Raw genomic sequence first — 19,473 nt, 5'->3', positions numbered from 1 at the left:
AAGCACTATTGTTTGAATCTCAAATGGGATAAATATTTTAGAGGTTGATTTTTGAATGTGCACGAGTTGTGCTCTATGAATTAAAAAGGAAGGTCATCTAAAAGAAAAAATAAAAGGAGGTTATAACTTGGAAAAAAAAAAACCCTACGCCACCAATTAGTCCAAGGGCCAAGATTATGCATATTGTTGCTAAGCAAGAAAAAGAGGTGTGGAAGTTAATGGCTGAATGCACTCAGGAGGTTCATGCCACTTTCAAATAAGAAATTACTTTTGCATGTATTTTTTATAATTGAAGTGTCCAAATTTCGCCTTACTACTTTTAAAAGTGGACAGTTTTTCCTTTGATTCGCTCATTGAGTACATCCAGAAACATAATATGTCAGTGATTGATTCCCCCGCAGTTGTGTTGTCCCTGTAAAGTCGTCCAACACTGAACTGAGTACTCTGCCTATGAAGGTAAACTCTTATTTTTTTCGCACGTGAGTATTTCGATCGAGGACATCCAATATAGGTTTTCCACCAAATTTGATGCCATCTCGTGTTATAGCAAAGGATCGAACTATAACTTTCTTAGTTGACATCATACGCCTTTATCATTGTATTGTGCTTGAGGGGGGCTTTTGCATCCATTATTGGTAGCAAAAGGTAAAATCGTCATCTTGACATCCTCGTACTATTTGGAATGGAGTAAATCACAAGGAGTTTCGCTCAATAACAGTAGCACCTATAAAAGAGGATGAGAAAGTCAGTGGAGCATTTCACACCCGTTGCGAATCGATCCCAGGCCTATTGATAACAACATCCGGTAGAAACCATCATTGTTGTTGGATTGCAAGGATGCAAACATAGTCCCATATCTAAAGTACATGAAAATGATCATGGGGTTAAAAGGATCATGCGAAAATATCTCCATTGGTATGAGACCTTTTGAGTAGAGCTCAAGAGCAAAACCATGAGGGTTTAGGCCCAAAATGGACAATATCATGTCATTGTGGAGATACTATCAAATAGGATATCCTTTTGGACCCAACAAAATTAACCCACTCTACTATGAGTTCCTCTTTTGACAACTCTATATGTTTTAGGTTGTTCATTTGTTTGCCCAGAAATTTTTGATAATACGTCCTATAAAGTAGTTGTCAATTGTCTTCTACCCATAATCACTAGAGGTCACTCAGACAAATTAAGGCTCCCTCACCTTTACATGTTGTATGCCTCTTTAGAGTCTAGACATTGACATGGCACTTTAGATATTTTGGTGCATCACCATTTCTCCATTTCTATTTAAGGAAAAGTGTATATCTCATTGTATCACATCATCATTTCTCCATTTCTATCCTAATTTGTTAGCAGCATAGTGGAAGAAAAAAATAAACAATATAAAAAGAGGACATAAGTTTTAATGTAGCTCCGCAAAGCCCAAGGTCCCTACTCCATCTATGTCTTGCTTTAAAACATGAGCACTACTAATTTTTTTCTTTTTAGAAACATTTCGAAGGTGAAGAAATCACACAAGCACAAACTTAACATAAAAATGAAAGACGACATAAAAGCAAGCAAATAAAAGACCAACTTATAGAGTCAGATTTGAAGCCCCGAGTGTTACGACACTTCTCCTGATGCTTCCCAAACCACATGAGCAAAACTTGAGAACTTTTATGAGCATGAGAGTAAAATATCTTGTTTGCAATTTATGTGAGAAGAGGCTGTATTGATTCCCTTTTTATAGCTCGATCGATACTCCTCTAGTTGACTAAACCTTCGCTGACTCGACTACAAACTTGATCTTTTTGAGTTTAAGTTTTGACCCTTTGGTCAATTGGACATCCTCTGATCGTCTAAAACTCAATCAAAACTTATCTAATGTCCGTTCTACTCAAACTCAATCAGGCTGACTTTTGATCGATCGGATTGCCTTTCAGTTGTCCGAACCATGAGTCCGATGACTCAAATCAGTTCCCAATTGGCCAGCCTGAGCCTTTGTCTAACTTCTATTTCCTATAAAATAAACAACAAATAACAAATAAAATATACAAAATTCAATACTTCATTTATTTAACTTAGTAGGTTCACTTATTTGGAGTTTACTCCCTCACCTTTACATGATGTATGTCTTACCTTAGAGTCTAGACATTGACATGGTGCTTCAGATATTTTAGTCCATCATCATTTCTCCATTTCTATTTAAGGAAAAGTGCATGTCATTTTGTCACATCATCACTATATATATTTTGGTATCCCTAGCTAGGAATAGATGTGACCATGAGAAATGTCAAGCCATTATTAGACAAATACGATCAGATTGGATTATGAAAATTGACCTTGGCTAGCATGCATGGTCAAGGAGGGTGATCATGTTACGGTTTGAAGACCTAGTTAGGAGACAGACAGACAAATAGCTGAGGAGAAGATTGATGATGAAGAGGAGGAGCATGGACAACCAAAGCTAGCATTGCTAGCTCCAACATGACATCTCACTATATTTGAGAGATTGACACATTTGGAGAAGACTCTCAATGTTGGGTTTATGACCATCACTATTGGATTCAATGAGATACAACAAGAGTTTAGTACTTTTCGACAACAACAGGATGAGCTCCTTGATATGATGAGGGTCTAGTAGATGAGCCAGACCCCCTTCTGAATGACAATAAAACATTTCTAGAACTAACATTTGATCTTTATATGACTATTGACTTATGGTGCTCAATGTTTACATAGTTTTGGTAGGTCAAGGTTGATCATATACCACATAGATGTGAAGTCTCAGTTGGTTAAGATGAATCAGATACCAAAATAGACAAAGTTTCGATAAGTTGAAGACGATTAGATACCGAGCAAAGAAAAAGTGCAAGAGATGAACTTCTGGCAAGGAAAATGGAAGAAAGTGAATATGAGTAAGGGTAACTTTCTTAAAATAGGCAATGACTTGACTAAGAAACATGTGTTTCAAAGTCAAAGTTAATCAATCATCTGATGGTACTTTACTAGATGATTGATTTGCATGGTCGGTCAAGATTTTTACTAGATTTGTATTGATGTTTCCTCAACAATCAACTACAAGATTTTAATCGATGTTTCTTCAACAATCAACTAAAAGATTTTTACCAGATTTCTTTTACTTTCATTGCACTATTATTTAACAAAGCTTTTGAAAAATATTTTTTAAATTGTCATGACTTTCTAAAAGCATTTCTTCGACGAATCTTCTCCATTTCCAATTACACTCACTATTTGAAAACTCTAAGTTAAGCTTTTAAAATAAATTAATTTTAAAAATATTATTCACTCCATCTTAGAATAATCTAGAGGGTGTAATCCTGGCAATATCCTCCTGCGTTGTGATCAACTGTAGTTTCTCGATTTACCTCCTCACAGATGGTCGTGGGGCCGACTGTGTAGGGCTGCTAAGGTGGCGGATTCCACCTTTTTACAGAAGAGGGTGTAATCCTCTCAGAGTAATCCTAAAATTTAGAGAATTATTATAAAGTTTGTTATTAGTAGTTACACTACAACAAAACCTATAATTAGCGATATAATTTAGTGACGGATATTTAAAATTCATCGCTAATTTAGTGATGGAAATAAATTTCATCGCTATTTGTAATTAAAATATTTCTGCCAGTAAATTGGAGATGGGAAAAAAAATTTCGTCACGATGTTAGTGAGAGGAAAAAGTGTCTATCGGCAATTGGTGACGAAATTTAATTTTCGTCGCTAAATTAACGACGGAATTCCGATGGAAATTAAATTTCGTCCTAAGGTTGTGATTTGTAGGGTTTCTGACCCTATTCTTTCCCCTCGCGCAACCTGATTTTTCGGCTCTCGATTTTTGGCGTTGGCTCCGGCATTTCCTCTGGCATTCCCAACTCTAGTAAGTCTCTCCAGTGTTTAAGGTTTTTTGATTCGGCGGCGACTGGCGACCGACCTCACCGGCGTCGGACCCAACCTTGGCGAGCTCGCCAGCGTCGGGTGTGGCCTGGCCAAGCTCGGCAGGTTCGGGGCCGACCTAGTCGAACTCGCCGAGGTTGGGCCGGGCCTGGCTGAGCTCGGCGACGTCGGGTTGGGCCTGGCCGAGCTCGACGGCGTTGGGACAGGGGCACAGGGCTGACCCTGCTCACCGGCATCAGGACTGGGTCGGCCCATCTTGTCGGCGTCGGATCCGGCTTGTCTGAGCTCACAGGCGCTAGGGTCAGTCTGACTGAGCTGCTTGGGGTCGACCTTGACCTAGCCGAGTTCGTCGCCACCTGTTTAGAATTTTTAAGATGTAATCTATTTGTTTGTTTTAATATACAATTCCTTTATTCGCAGTTGTTCAAGAGACGTCATTTCAGATACTCCGACCTTGATTTTCTATTAGTATTATAGGTGATTTTTTTTTCTGTCATTTATATTATATATTTCTGTATTGCTTGTATTGATAAGCCAGATGTATTAACTATTATTTGGTAAATTTAAAAATATTAATATTAACGAGTAGACTTACAACATTAACACAACTAGAAATAGTTAACCTTGTCGATAACAAAAATACATCGCTAATCCCGATTATGTAATTAAACTTAATATAACTTGACCACATAGTAGTAAGTGGCTGCAATATGGTACTTAATTGATAGTAATAAGTCAAAGAACTTTAGAATTTATTTAACTACCTACAAATTTATTTTAACATATTATGGCATTAAATAAAAATTTAATTTTGCAGTCTTTACAATGTATATGAATAAAGTTTAGATGTATAATAGATTAGACGATAAATTTATCCAAACTGAATATTTCATCACTAATTTTGATTATTTTTGTGGTGTTAATAATCTAGATTCATTCATTTGTAAAGACATCTTTGCTCGACCCTTTTTATCTAGTAAGACTTGCCTTTAAGAAAGTCACTATTGCAAACTAACCATGTTAACTCTATCCTTATTTATTTATGGTTGTTATTTTCAACTACTAATGACAGATTAATTTATATAAATTATATCTTTACCTTTTCAATCGCAAGTTATTTAACCTTACTCTTTCATTTAGTTTTATTTTCTGTTCTAAATTACTAAATGCATATCTCATTTGGCACCGGAACAAACAAAGCTTAATACACAGCATATGAACACAACTTTATAGGGATTTGTATGTTTCAACTCTCGTAATGGAAAACGTACAGAACTTATTAAATCGAACAAGATATTCTCCAAACCAGATGTTCTCGTATAATACATGTAGAACAAACATTAAGTGAAGCTGTTAATGGAGAAACGACTGTAGAAAGGGCTACCGAGATCTACATTGGCTCCTTTTTTCCTGGAGAACATATCTCCTACCAGTGGAACAATAGGCTTTTTCTTCTGCGGCTTAACCCGTCTTCTACCGAATTGGTCTTGGTCTTCCATCCCGACGATGCTTAGCACTTGACGCAAACTCGGTAAATACTCGAATCTTTCTTCTAAGTTTGTTGTTCTATACTCTTGCCATTGATCTACTGGCTGAACACTCTCTGTTGCTTCTAATTTAGAGACTCGGTTTTGCACCTGGGACCTGAGAGTGGCAATTGTTCTGGCTGTTTGGGACTCCCTCTCCTTCATATGAATCAACTCTTGCTTTATCTCCTCGACTTCAGCCTCCAATTTTCGTACAAAGTTAATGGTAGTTGAAGAATGGTACGAATTTGGCGAGGAGGAAACACTGGAGCAGACTGGCTTCGGAACCAGATTTGGAGATGAAAGAATTGGCCTAGAAGTGGTGTCTACTTTGGAGCTAGCAGTGACCTTATGAGAAGAAGAAGCATCCCCGGTAAGCAAGTGTTCCCCGAAGACCGCAACGGCCTCCTTGACGGATCGGAAGGGGCGAGTGGTGTCCACCTCTCCTTGAGCTGGAACAGAGGATGCATAGCCTTCCAGGATTTCTGCCATGCAATGAAGACAATTGTTGGATCATGGAGCACACATCAGATATACATATAAAGTTTTGAGGAGAATGATGGTGGGTTTGATTGCTTTACGTCTACTTCATTATCATAGCTGTAAAATGCTGCCTCCGTTGCAAGGGAAAGATAAGTTTTTCCAACTTCCAACAGAAACTTGTGGACAAATTAAAGGCCTTTTAGTGGGGACCTATTTGTTTAAAAGTACCAAGACAATAATTAATTGTGCTGTTCTAACAAGGTAGCTAATAATTATCTATGGAAATCTAAAATACCATTGAAGATTAAAATGTCCAAGTCTTACAAATCATTCCTGTAAGAGCTTAATTTCAGCAGAAAAAGTTGCAAGAAATAAATAACATAAACTTAATGTCTAATGTTCGTGTTTCAGATATTCTTATTAATGTAGCAGCAAGAATACAAGGGCCATGTGGGAGTTGGCTACACATAAGCAAATAAACAGAACCAGAATAATACAAGTTCATATGGCAATTCAGCTATGTTACAACAACACAATTCATTCAGATGAAGAATTGATTAATCGGACGCTCTTCATGCAAAAATCATATGAACCCATCATGATTTGAAAGAAACTATGATCATATCATTAAGATAGTAGCAGAACAAAGAAGACCGATAAACAACAAATGAAGGGATTGAAGTTAGAATAAAAGGGTGAGGTAAGTGATAAATGTACAAGTCACAACTGCTCCATAAGGCATCAATTAACTATGCAACACCAGCTATATGATACTGATTCATGCTTTGCACGATCAAGCGCTCGAATAATAAGAAGATTACCAAAACATTAAACATCTGCGACGTAGAATGCCAAACATTTAAAAAGAAAAATTCTATGCTATTGATAATGCTTTGTCCAATAGGGCATTAATCTTTATTGAGTGAACAAAACTTTGGTGTATGTCACACTACCTGAACTGTAATTGCATTCATGAACTACTAGATCTGTTAATGTTCTGCTCTGCCATTATGGTTGTCTATTATGTCTTAACATCCTATTTGCTCAAATGTTTCCGACGAAGAACAGTTCGGTCAGTCTCTTCCCAGTGTAGCAAGGCCAATCATGAAACATTGCCTTCAATAAAAACACATCCAAGGCAATAAATTCATTTAACTGAAAACTGCTTTTGTACTTGTCCTGCATTTCTCCACCTTCAGTTGGAATTCTAACACTATCATACTCTCTCACTATATCTGAAGTAAAGCTCCCTAGTGCTTCGAATAATGGAGTCAAACCACTTTGCAAAGTACTGGAAGAGACCTTTTTAATTTGATTTAAACTCTCCTTATGTTTATGAATCTTCTCATCCAATCTCTTTCTCAGAAAGTCCAATTTGACTATGCCATCATCACGGTGTGGCAGACCATTCTTATTTACAGATTCAATCTCCAGATGCCCAGCTGTGCCTTTCTCCATGAAATTAACTAAATTTTTATCATAAACTTGTGACAGATATTCTGCTTCGAGTCTATGACGTTCTTCCTCTTTTTGAGTCCGCAAAAGAGAGTGAAGAATCCTAATAAAAGTATCCATAGCTTCAATGACTTGTTTTCCTGAAATTTGTTTGTTTGCATGGTACCAATCATTCGAGAGGACAAACACAGATGGAGCTCCAATCCTACTAGGAGAGAAAGGAGCAACTCCATCAGATGTCTGCTCGACTTCTTGAGGCAACCAGCTAATTAACCACCCATTCAAGGCATCGATATACGATTTCTGTACGAAAATCCAATCAATGAAGCATTGGTACCAGTTTATCACCTCCAACTGCAATTCCTTAGTGGCTTTGGAAACTGATTCTCTTTGACTTCCAGTTCTTGACACCAGCTTGTGGATTTTGCTATTAACTATAACCTTCAGCTGCTTCTGATGGCAATTCAGAACACTCTGCCACATTCTTACAAGTCTACATGAAATTGAAAAACAGCTATCAGAATGTGTTAGGTAATGACAGTAGATTCATAAATTTTCTTTATTGAACAGATCTCAAAGAGCCCCTACAGCAATCATCCATGTATTCTTTCTTTTCTCATAAAAGAGTGTCACCAAAGTTATAGACAGGAAAAAAATATTTATCATCAGATACCATATTTGAATTCCAAACAAACCATAGTTCTAGAGAGGTTAAGTTTCCTTTACAAATTGAGGTGCCAATGAATAACCGTTGAGCATCAAAGCATCAAACTCTAAATTTGGATCTGCAAGCAGTGGCAAATGGCAACATTACCATTTAAAGTTGGCTTTAGATGTTGGTCATCCACTAATTGAGCTAATGGTTGGATTAGAGGCATTGTTTGAAATCTCGTACCATGCAGGGTAAAAGAAATGTATCATTTCGATAAATTTCTGAAACTCAATACAACTTGACATAGATAAAATCTCCTTCCTCGACTTCATCTCCTTTCTCCTTCAACTTCCAATCCGCCACCAACACCATGCATCAGGATGTTAGCACAATATCAAAACAATATCATTTTAGTGAAAGACCAAAACTCCCATATGGCTCGAGATTTTGAATCTCCTAGATATAGAGGTCGTACTATGATGATGTATGATGCAAATTCGATACATATATCATCTTCTACTATAGTTTATTGAGGTTAGAAGACTATGTAAATTGTTGTCAATGGAGGGACAAGGCCTAGATAATAACCTCAAATAGTTGAGACTAATATGCCTTGATAATGACAAACTTTTGATCAAGATATGTTGAATAAAACCTCTGGTAACTCTGTCCTAAGATCTATATAGTTACCTCAAATAGTTGAGACCAAAATGTCTTGACGATGACAAACTTTTGATCTCTTTGTTAATTTCAAGGGAACATTTCCCCATATAGAACTATCTACTAACAACTGAATATTTTTTTAAATGAATTCAATATAGTCAATATATAGGCAAGTAGACTTTGTCAAAATCCATTAGCTACCTTCTTGAAGCTGCAGCATTCAGTTTAATTGCTAAATTTATCACATAATTTACAATTTTTAACAAATATATTACATACTATATAAAAATGTAACAAATCTATCACACAAATGAAATTCCATTAATTATTTGTTAACTCATGAAATAACTGCATGCCTAGTTAACTTTTCATCCACGTCATCCGCTTTATTAATTCTCTTTTAGTATACCATCAGTTAATAAATTCTTAACAAATTTTATTGCATAATATATTTGTTTTATTTATAAATAGTAATAGATTTGTTATTTTTAAAAGTACAGGATTGATTTGTTAAAAGGTGTAAAGTACATGACAAAGTATGACAGTGTGTTTTTGAAAGTAGATGATAGATTGGTGATTTTAAAAGTACATGATAGATTTGTTAAAAGTTAGAAAGTACGGAATAGATTTAACAATTACTCCTTTAACTTACTTGTGCTAAAATGCTAATTGGTAATACAAATGAGTAACAAAAAGAATCACAACAAAGCTTGAGGCATACCCTCGCACTAATTCAGTAAGTAGAGGTTGCAGTTCTTCATCTCTGATCTTGTGCATTCTGTTTGAAATGGAATTGATAGATCTAACAATGACACTAATTTCTGTCTGCAGTTTTCTTACTGAAATTTGAGTCATTTCAATCTTAGAGGAGTCTGCTCCACTATCGCTCAAAGCTTTTAGTTGTTTGTATCTCTTTTCATAGATGATTCGAAGTTTTTCTTCTTCCTAGAACAATCACCTAGAAAATTTAATAGAGATGTCCATAAAGAGAGATGATGAAGCAACAAAGAATGTGTTTACTAACTGTTAGCTGAACATTTTAAACTATCCTGTGTCTAAAAGAAGATTAACTAAAAACAAGCAATTATTGGCTTCCAAATTTGCCATCGATTCAGATTATAGTGCACACAACTGCTGAAGGTTTCATAAAATGTTTTGATGTTGATACATCAAGACTAGTGATTTAGTTAAATGATTGAAATGCATTATTAAATGTACAAGCATTTTCCATGCACAAGCTAAATAGGACATTTTTAGAAAACAATTACTCAAATAACTTGCACAAAGTGCCAATAATTGGGAAAAATTAGACACAGCTCTTACAATGTAAGATACATAAAGTCATCTAGAGGTCATAAGAAACAAGATAGTTTTCCAAATGTGCTGAATGTGAATTGAAAGAAGTCGGCCTAGGAATTTCCAAAAGGGAATAAAGAATCAACAAAGTCTGACATAAACATCCACCATTACCACACATGTTTTGTTTTCTTATAGTAAAGGTGCATTAGAAGAGATTAGAAATATCAATAGTGACAACATGATTATGCAAATCTCTCCAAAGAACACAGTTATTGCAGTGGGCCTGCTTTCTAGCTCAACTTGAGGCACTCTAGGTGACTACTGATTAGGGCATCTCTTTATCAAGTTGTATTAGCTAGTGAAAAAAGGATTTCTTCTTGCTAACACTCCATGTAAATTCTCTTTTTTATACATTACACCTTTCATTTCCCTGTTACATCTTGCATATTCAAGCAAGCATATTTCAATGCAATGGTTAGTGATTTTGTCACATTGCTTTCCCTTTAAATTCTATGGCTTTGCAAATTTCTATCAATGCGGATCAACAAACACGGGAAACTAGCATGATATATAAATGGACAAGCCAAAAAAGTACATGAAAACATCACTAGATAAGTAAATACTAGTGTCTTGTACCTTATGTTGGCATTTCTTATCAACATTCATCTTATATGAGTTGTTTAAAAGGTGGGTGATAATATATTTTCCTTGTAAGTGAAAATATCAAAGCTATTAATGAATTAATTAAAATGCTAACATTTACCACTCAAGTTGTTTTCTCAATTTTGATGATTGTTGCTCTCCTCATAATTTAGTCCCAACATAGTGTAGGATTAAGTTAAAGGAAGGAAATTTTCATTTTACCCCTTGGAATCAATCTCCTTTTTCAAAACGCACCTAGAGTTTCAAAATCATCAAATTATACCCAAAATTTTCAAACACCTATAACTTTCTAACAAAACCATCAATATCAATTCCAAGCCCATATGATAAATGGTTTAGGTTATGTTACACTTAGATAGTGAGCATAAATATTTATTTGAACCAATAAACATGAATCTTAATTTTCCTAAGATAGGTTGTCTTACATAGAATTTAACAAAGGGATAAGATTCATGAAATCGACTCTAAGTAGCTAGGACAATATGGCTTGATAATGATGATCACTTTACCCCTTAGCCATCAATATTGCTACTTCATCTAATGGATTAAATTACGTGTCAAGTTTACAACTCCAATGAATAATGCCACATGTTTGCTACGTGATTATTCTTGTAAGGCACTAAGCATATAAATGGTAGGAAGGGATTTAAATGACAAGAGAATGAAAACTGAAGTGCGGCATTTTAGTGATTATGAAATTCTAAGGTCATTTTGAAGGAGTTACTGAATTAAATGGAATTTTTGCCAAGAAAAATCTAGTCTTGAGAACATCACAATAAACTTCTTGTGTTCTTGCAAATTGGTAAAGTTTTGTTTATTCGCTCAAATAAAAGATTGCTTAATACAAAATTCAATGACTCTATTGAGTTGAGCTAATCTACTTTTCCCTTGAGAAATCTTTTCTCAAAGAAAGCTTTTCCAGTGTACCTTTATTTCCTTATAAAGTTTTTCCTCCAATAGATATAACTTCTCGAGAGTAGACGAAAGGTTCCTTGAATTCATGATAACATCATCAGCAAGATTCCTTTTCCCTGCTTTTCCTTTCATTGTACTTGTATTTGCATCTTGCGGTGGCTTAAAAGAAAGTGAAGATGTCAAAAAAGGAGCAGCTGTCTGATCCAAAATTCTGGATGAAATATCTGCAAAAAATAAATACTCTAGATTATGAAATTTTACCGAGTATCATGCTCCGTGTTATAATAGTTTGTACACGGAGAGGCCCATATGTCCATTTTGTTTTAATTATGAAGCTCATGAAAAAGTAGGAATACAAGATTTTTAGAACACAAAATGAAGAAAGAGTCATTTAGTGATGGAAAACGTTGTTAAGATAGTTAACCATTAAGAACTTAACTCTTAGAAATAGAAAACCATCCCAACCAAAAAGCCAAGAAACTCCTTGCCATATAGTTACCAAAGATACTAGAATTGATTATTGAAAATGCTAATCCTCATTTGAAGGATTTTGAGAAATACTTCCTCCTAGTGTATGACAGTCCAATACATTGTTATTCAAATAGTCGATATGGATTGTCCGAGTTAGATTGGTATCCACGAAGGTTGATTCAATCTTTCTTGAGAAATTAGTCATCCCTTATAAATCAATGGTTAAGTTTAAAGAGTAGAGTTTCAAAGAAATTACTAACTACACTAGAAAATAGATTAAATTGATTAAAAACTTATCAAATCATGGATAAAGAGGATATAATAGATTGAATTTTGCCAAATAAGATCAATTTCGACAAAATCAACCAATCTACCAAGTCTATCCCTATCCTTGTTTTAATACTAGTGAAGGCATGCATGTGAAAGAGATAGTCATTATTGTTGCTCTAGTAAATTCTAACTTAAATCTTTCACTAACTCACCACCTAATATTTGTTGCGAGATCAAAAAAATAACTTTGTTGCATGTGAATGTAAACTAAGCACTTCATCCATTTTTTTCTTCATTTAATATTGATCAAAATTCAAGAGTTATAATATCTCTTGATAATATTGTCACAAATCTCCTGCTCAATTAAACTAATATTGAATGTTAAATAATAATCTATTTTAGAAAATAATATCTAATGAAATTTAGATACTCATGGTATTTTTATTAATATATTTAGTTAAACTTGCTAATATTATTATTAATCTAATTAATTCAATTTACAATTCATTATTCATGTTTTGTTATTATGTTATTTCAGGAAATATATATCCTTATTGTGGTTGAACATCATTTGTTATATTTTATACTAAATTATTTTTATTTTTTATTTTTTTCCACAACAATTCAGATTTGGTCAGTTATATGATCATATATATCCCCCATACCATAGATACTTTGATTTTTGGCCATTCTATCCCATGCTACAATTTGCAACTCAATCAAAGAAGCATATCATATTGAGAAATGTGAAAAAGAATCTTTTCTATAAATTGATACCTATAGGTCATGTTCTAGAAATAGCTATAAGGAAATTCTTGGTAAACTTCTTTGGTTATACTTGAGGTGTAGCTTGCCCATGGCGTCCTTTTGGAATTTTGTTAGTTTTGTCCGAGATTTAAAATTTTGAGTTGTATCGAAATTTCATTATAATTGAAACAATATGATTTCGGTACTGTATTTTGTCATGTCAATATAGTTTTGGATACTTTTTAAATATAATATATTAATTAAAAATATTTTTATTAATATTTGATTGTTATAAATGCTTATTGTTGAATTATATTTGAGATGTTGAATGTTGAATTCAAGTTTTGATATTATCTCATAAAATATTTGATGTTTATCAAGTAAAAGTCAATTTAGGATTAGTTGAAGTTCACTATAACATGACAAGATCAAGTAGGTTTAAATTAAACTTTTGAATATTTTCTTCGTGTGAGAGTTGTAATTTTTATGTGTGAAATAGTTATCCTGTGTTCTATCAATTGGTATTAAAGTTGAATTCTTAATTTGGTATGATAATACACCTTTGCTTAAAAAGCTCCTTCACCTCTATATGCATCCACCCCTTCCATCTTACCTTCAATGTCACTTCATCCATCACTTAATGGTTGATTCTCTTTTTGCCACTTCCTCTATCTTCCACCATCATCTACCACCTAGTCTCATGCAAGCCACCTTCACTATCATGTACCTCTCATCCTCTTCTCCAACCCGCCTTTTGTCACCTATCTCCTGATTGCTCACTTAGCCTCTTGAATCCTCATTATCCCCACCCACCACTCTTTTTTCACTTTTTGTTCTTACCATCTCCCTCCATTACAAGCAACCAAAGTCTCTTCTCCTTCTTCTCCACCCATGAACACCACGATCTATTAGCAAGTACACCCATGCCCTCTTCCCTCTTAATCTTTACCTTATTGCTCTACGCATCCTTGAGTGAAGATCTTGCTTCTATTCTTCTCTCCACCAACCATAAAACTAACTGTTTGTCTTGACTCTACGAAGAAATATCTTTCTCCACCTCCAATCTAAGAAACTTCCTCTTATGGAAGATGATGCTAAAAGGAAGACATTTTTCTAATCCTAGCACCAACATGTGTGCTTCTCATGAGCACTTGTCATTGGCACTTAGCCAACCTCTTACACCTATCTTGCATCAAAAATTGATAAGGGTTTATTTGGAAAGAGAAATGGAGCAAAAAACAAAAGAGATGACAATCAAGGAAGAAAAATAGATATGATCTCTCATTTGTGCATTAAAAGTCATGTCAAACATAAAGATGAGGAATAAAAACAATAAATATAACCTAGAAGTGCCAAGATGAGATTTTTAAAAATATTAAATAATTCATTCATAATTTGAGTTAAGTTAATTTAATAATAGGCAAAAGTCAAGTAAAACTTATTTTATACGAGAAAAAAAAATATTAGGAAGTTATTATTGTGCAATCATACCCCAAATCATGGCAACGTGGACTCTATAATGGGCATGAGATGATGTGTCAAGAGCTTTGACGACTTAGAATGAGGAGAGCTCCGTAGGTGACTTGTAAAGGATGACAAATAGATGCATCCGAAGGACTAAGACCTCACATGGAGGTGAACTATAGGGAATCTTGACAAGTGAACTATAAAGGTGACTTAGCGAAGGATGCCATGTTGAGTCAGACTGGAGCGCTCAATGTATCTGAAGGACTAAGGACTTGATGGGAGGTGGACTCTTGGCAATGTAAAGGTGTGACAAAGGAAGACCTAGAAGATGGTGAGCCTTGAGGAATTGCGAGTGACTTATAATTTGGGTTCACGCTTTTGGGTAACACCATGATGGTATGATGTGAGTTAACTAGGTAGAGGTTACCTAATTTGGCTTGTGGAGAGCCTTTAACTAAGGACTAATGGATTCATTGCCATAGTCTATGGTCGAGCTTAATTCTGGAGCTTCAATCATGACCTCAAGCAATTCAGTCAACTATTGAGTCAACTATTCAGTTAATTATATGTTCTTTACTCGAGATAAAGTTGCTCTTTGTTTGAATTGAGTCACTGAAAAGTCATCAAGTCAACTCAACAAGTATCCTTTGGATGTGATAAGTTCGTTAAAGAGGTAGTTAAGTCGACTGAAAAGGGTTGAGTCAACTATCTTGATTTGAGTCGAATGAAATGACATCTATTGGCAAATAAGCTTACCATCTTATCTAGTTGAGTCAACTAAAAGGGTCTGAGTCGACTGCAATGGATGTAAGTTGTCTAGAAGGGGATTGACCGGAATAAAGGAGGATTGATTTGATTGAAGAGTAGTCATTAGTAGATAAGACTTTCATGATAGGTGTTTCAATCAACTAAAGAAAAGTTGAGTTATAGTTTGTGAAGCTTATTCAAGCTTAATTTGGAGGCTAAATAGAAGGGCAAAGGGAGGTCGATAACAACACTCACATTCCTCAAAATATTATTGTATTATTGTTGTAGACCCTTTATGCTCTCTTAGAAACCCTTAGATAGATTTATGATCATTAAGCTTTTGTGGGGTTTTCTCTTTACAACTTGATTTCCTACTTATTTATTCCATCTTGTAAGGAAAGATTTTCATAAAAGGATTCTCCACCCTTGAAAGAGAATGATTTTATAGTGGATTTTGCATGGAATGACTTATCTAATAAGTCGATAGAGCGTGGAGTAGTATTGGGAGTTTGAACCATGTTAAATATCCTATTGACATTGACTTGATTTGTCTTTTATTTTCACTGCACATTTAATTGCTAACGTTTATTCATCCATATGAAAATGCAAGAAAACTATGAAATGTATATATGAATGTATACGCACAATTCACTCCCTTTAGCATTCAGATCCATATTATAATCTTTAACAATTACCAAACAAGGGTTCTTTCCTAGATTATTATAACTTTTATTATAAAAAATATCCTTTTTACAAAACTTGATATTATAAATTACAAAAAATATCCATATTAATAACTTTTTATTATAAATTATTATTAAAACTTGATATTTTTCCTTATTTACAAAAATTAAATGATTTTCAAAATTGACCATTTCTAAAAAAATGGGATAAGTTAAACTAGATAAGAAATTTAAGTCAAAGTTATTATCTTGAATGGGTTAAGGATAACCACGGGCTAAAAATGCCATTAAGTAACTTTTATAATTATTTTGTCAATAGTATTCCTTCTATCTATAAAGATTTTTTTTTAAAAAAATAAAATTCTACTAAATAGTTATAATTTTTATAAAATATATTTATGAAAAATTTGTTTAATATTTAAAATTGCATTTATTACTAGTGTTAATTTTATTATTTATAATTTTAAAATAATTTAATATTTTTTATCTTTGCAATGTGGTAAGTTGACATAGGCATGACACAAGATATCACGGTTGAGTTTGCATTGATCTAGGGTTGTGCCATTGCAAGTTGTAGCCTGCATGACCCCCTTTAGGGTTGTGGCAAACATAGCACAACCCAACTAGATCAAGCCTTCCCGAGCATAGCCAATTGGCATGCCTATGAATGGGCTATTGTATCAAAGTTACTATTGTTGTCATCCATCTCTAATTGACATTTTAACCTTCTTAGTTCTTACAATTAGAATAGAGGAAGGTTTACAAGTTGACCGAATTAAATGTTTGTACTTTAACTTATTATTCTAACTGAATAGGTGATGGATGGATCCTTTCATTCATTCATCTATCTAAATGAACAAGAGAAAGGATACATTAAACAATATCCATCAGCTGACTCATTCATCTCTAATTGAAAAAACCCCTAAATTATGATTAGGGTTAATGTGCAAGGTTGGTAGAGTGAAGCCCAAAGGGTTTACATAATACATTCGAGTCACTTAAATTACCTTGATACAACCACAGAAAATAGCTTAGAATTTAAGGTATGACAAAAAAATCCATGTATCCAAGACTTATGGGTGCAATAGTTTAGAAGGAGTTCATGTTAGAAAATGAATTTTTGCAATGTTAAAAACAAATCACAATTAGAGAACTTGACAAAGGAGTTAAAAGAATTACCATGATGTGAATGATATCAAATAAAATCCATGATTTAGCAGATGATATCAAAATTTAACCTCATCACAAATATGCAGATGGAGAGCAGAATACTTTAACTGACAAGAAAAATGGAAGACTAACCTCCAAACCTTCCACTTTGTGAATGGTAAGGAAACTTATCCACCTCAAGCATCCTTGATACCTCTTCACCACAATCAGCAGCCGAATTGAAATGCTCCCTTATCTCCTTTACAACATCTATTAAATCCCTTGTGGCATGAAGGAAAAATGATTGCTCACTACTTGCAGAAGTCAATGATTTCCCACTGTTTGGCTCACTTTCCTCTGTTGCATAGGATTTTTTATCAAATGCCCCCATCCGCTTTTTCCAATCTTTCGCTTCACCATTTTTGCCATTATTGAATGTCCCACTATTCATTCTCCCTTTTTCTGCTAACCAGATAACATCCATCTTCCCATCCTTCGTTTTTGCATTCTTTGCAGACACAGCTTCCATCTTTCCAACGCTAGATTCTTTGCCTCCTAAACCTTTGTCAATTGTGTTCTCCTTCTTTAACTCTGTATTCTCCTTCATCACTCTCTTCTTTGGCTCAGCATCCAATTCAAACTCAAGATCAGGGATTCCCTCTTGCTTTCTTAGTTCACCCAAATCAGGACTGCTCAAGAAGAAACCCGTGTGAAGCTTACCCAGAGAATAATTAGGCAAGAAATGCTCATAACTAGCAAAAGGATCTAAGAACTCCCAGCCAGAGGTTTTGCCTGGCGAGGGCGGAGGGGGTGTAGGAGGAGCCACCATGGGGGCGGAAGGGCCAGATTTTTCATCTGCAGCTGGATTCCCTGGTGCCACTGTAACGCCATAAGGAGGATAAAAATAGCCATATTCATAGCCATTGTTGAGAGAATCTGACCGAGGTTGGGGAAATGGTTCCTGGTAGATTGTTTGGGGCATTTCCATGGACGATTTTAGGAATGAGGAGTTAGGCTTTGAAGAGGAGATATGCTGATATGGAGTAGAGGATGCATCCTTTCCATGGTCACCACCGCCTCCGTCGGGTTCGCTCATTCGGTCATGATCCACCTGCGAATCCGCAACGGACGACAACGGCAAGTGGGATCCATCCGGAGAGAGGGAGCGAGTGAGCGTCGTCTCGTAAGAGGAAACAGCAGCCGCGGGAGGGTTACTGCGCACTCCGTGAGACTTTATTTTACCTTTGCCGACCGGCGAGGGTACGGTGAGGAGTGGAGAATCCGGAGGCAAGGAGGAGGACGCCACCGTGAGCCCCTCCTGCACGAATCTATGGAGCGCGTCCCCTACCGACGAGAGCGCGTCGAAGTAGGCGGCGTGTGCGGCGGCGAGGGCGTAGCGCCGGTCCACCGCTGCGGCAATCAAATCCCTCCGCTCCCGGCACAGAAACACCAGATCCGACTTATCCACCTTCGAGCTGTTGCATCCCATCTCCCTCCTTCCCCGCCGCCGCCGCCGCCTCAGCGGGGCCTCCGCCGGAGGCGTCGCAACTCCAAACCGCAGTTCGACATCAAGGGAATGAAACAGAGCACGGAACAAGGAAACCTAACCACCGAGCTCTTCTTCCTTTCTCACCGCCGCCTCATTCCAAGTTTGAATCCGCTTCGTTTCGTTTAGAAAGACGCGAAACGGTTTGAGAAGAGAGAGAGAGAAGGAAGACGATGCGAGGGAAGGAGAGGAGTTGGCATTATATTTCGTATTATTCCGATTTTACCCTTCGAGTTGTTACTATTTTACAAAAAAAAAGTCTGTTTGACATTTGAAATCTCTCTTTCGATATTGTAATTTGCTTCTTTTTTTTAATATTAAAAAAATAATAAATCTCAATTATTCTATTTTTTGAAGATCAGTCTACCCTATGAAAATTTCCCACCAATCATCTGGATTTTTTTTTAATATTAGATAGATATACAGATAATTTTCGGGACATGATTGAATTAGTTAATGTGGGATAAATTTATTACAATGAATAAGATCTTTTCGTATAATAATAAATTATAATTTTTAATTTACCTCTTTATTACTATAGTAGGTAGATATATAGACGACCTTTAAAAAAAGAAATAAAAAATAATTCATATATATATATATATATATAGAATCTATTTCCTAATTTAAGATGATTTAAGAATGGAGTAATACTTTAATTATGATAGACATTTAAATAACCTAATCTAACATTATTATGATTGGTCAATCCATATAAAAAAATTAAATTTACTTTTTTTATATATTTAAAATATATTATGTTATAAAAAATAAAAACTTATTTAAATGTTAAAAGTCGATTAATGTGATTGCCATGGGACCTAAATGTAGGATAAAAGTATAAAA

The 19,473-nt window shown here is 35.1% G+C and overlaps 2 protein-coding genes across 3 annotated transcripts; both read right to left on the bottom strand.

Moving 5' to 3' along the window:
• Nucleotides 1–5,148: 5,148 nt before the first annotated feature.
• On the bottom strand, nt 5,149–5,909 carry LOC141843268 (uncharacterized). Its single transcript, XM_074731327.1, has one exon. The coding sequence runs from the start codon at nt 5,907–5,909 to the stop codon at nt 5,232–5,234; it is 678 nt and encodes a 225-aa protein (XP_074587428.1). The 3' UTR covers nt 5,149–5,231.
• LOC141843267 (uncharacterized) lies at nt 5,788–18,570 on the bottom strand. Of its 2 annotated transcripts, XR_012603024.1 has the most exons (5): nt 17,235–18,570; nt 11,560–11,771; nt 9,392–9,615; nt 6,854–7,848; nt 5,788–5,902 (listed from the first exon to the last, which is right to left on the bottom strand). XR_012603024.1 is itself a non-coding variant. In XM_074731326.1 (4 exons), exons 1-4 carry the CDS (start codon nt 18,568–18,570, stop codon nt 6,945–6,947), a joined length of 2,676 nt encoding a protein of 891 aa, XP_074587427.1. In that variant the 3' UTR covers nt 6,607–6,944. The 2 variants fall into 2 exon arrangements, 1 of the variants encoding a protein (XP_074587427.1); XM_074731326.1 differs by lacking the exon at nt 5,788–5,902 and having other exon boundaries at nt 6,607–7,848.
• Between the last annotated feature and the right edge of the window lie 903 nt (nt 18,571–19,473).

Source organism: Curcuma longa, chromosome 12 (assembly GCF_044706935.1).
Source record: "Curcuma longa cultivar G26 ecotype Majalengka, Jawa Barat chromosome 12, ITB_CL_G26_1.1, whole genome shotgun sequence".
Lineage (NCBI taxonomy): Eukaryota > Viridiplantae > Streptophyta > Magnoliopsida > Zingiberales > Zingiberaceae > Curcuma > Curcuma longa.
Note: the sequence above shows the minus strand (reverse complement) of the source record. Positions and strands in the feature narration are given on the sequence as shown.

Coding starts and splice junctions, on each gene's coding strand:
- LOC141843267 (XM_074731326.1), bottom strand. CDS start 18,570: ATGGGATGCAACAGCTCGAAGGTGGATAAGTCGGATCTGGTGTTTCTG. Junction 9,616..11,559: donor AACTTTATAAGGAAATAAAG/GTACACTGGAAA, acceptor TGATTGTTCTAG/GAAGAAGAAAAACTTCGAAT. Junction 7,849..9,391: donor CTTACTGAATTAGTGCGAGG/GTATGCCTCAAG, acceptor AATTTCATGTAG/ACTTGTAAGAATGTGGCAGA.
- LOC141843268 (XM_074731327.1), bottom strand. CDS start 5,909: ATGGCAGAAATCCTGGAAGGCTATGCATCCTCTGTTCCAGCTCAAGGA.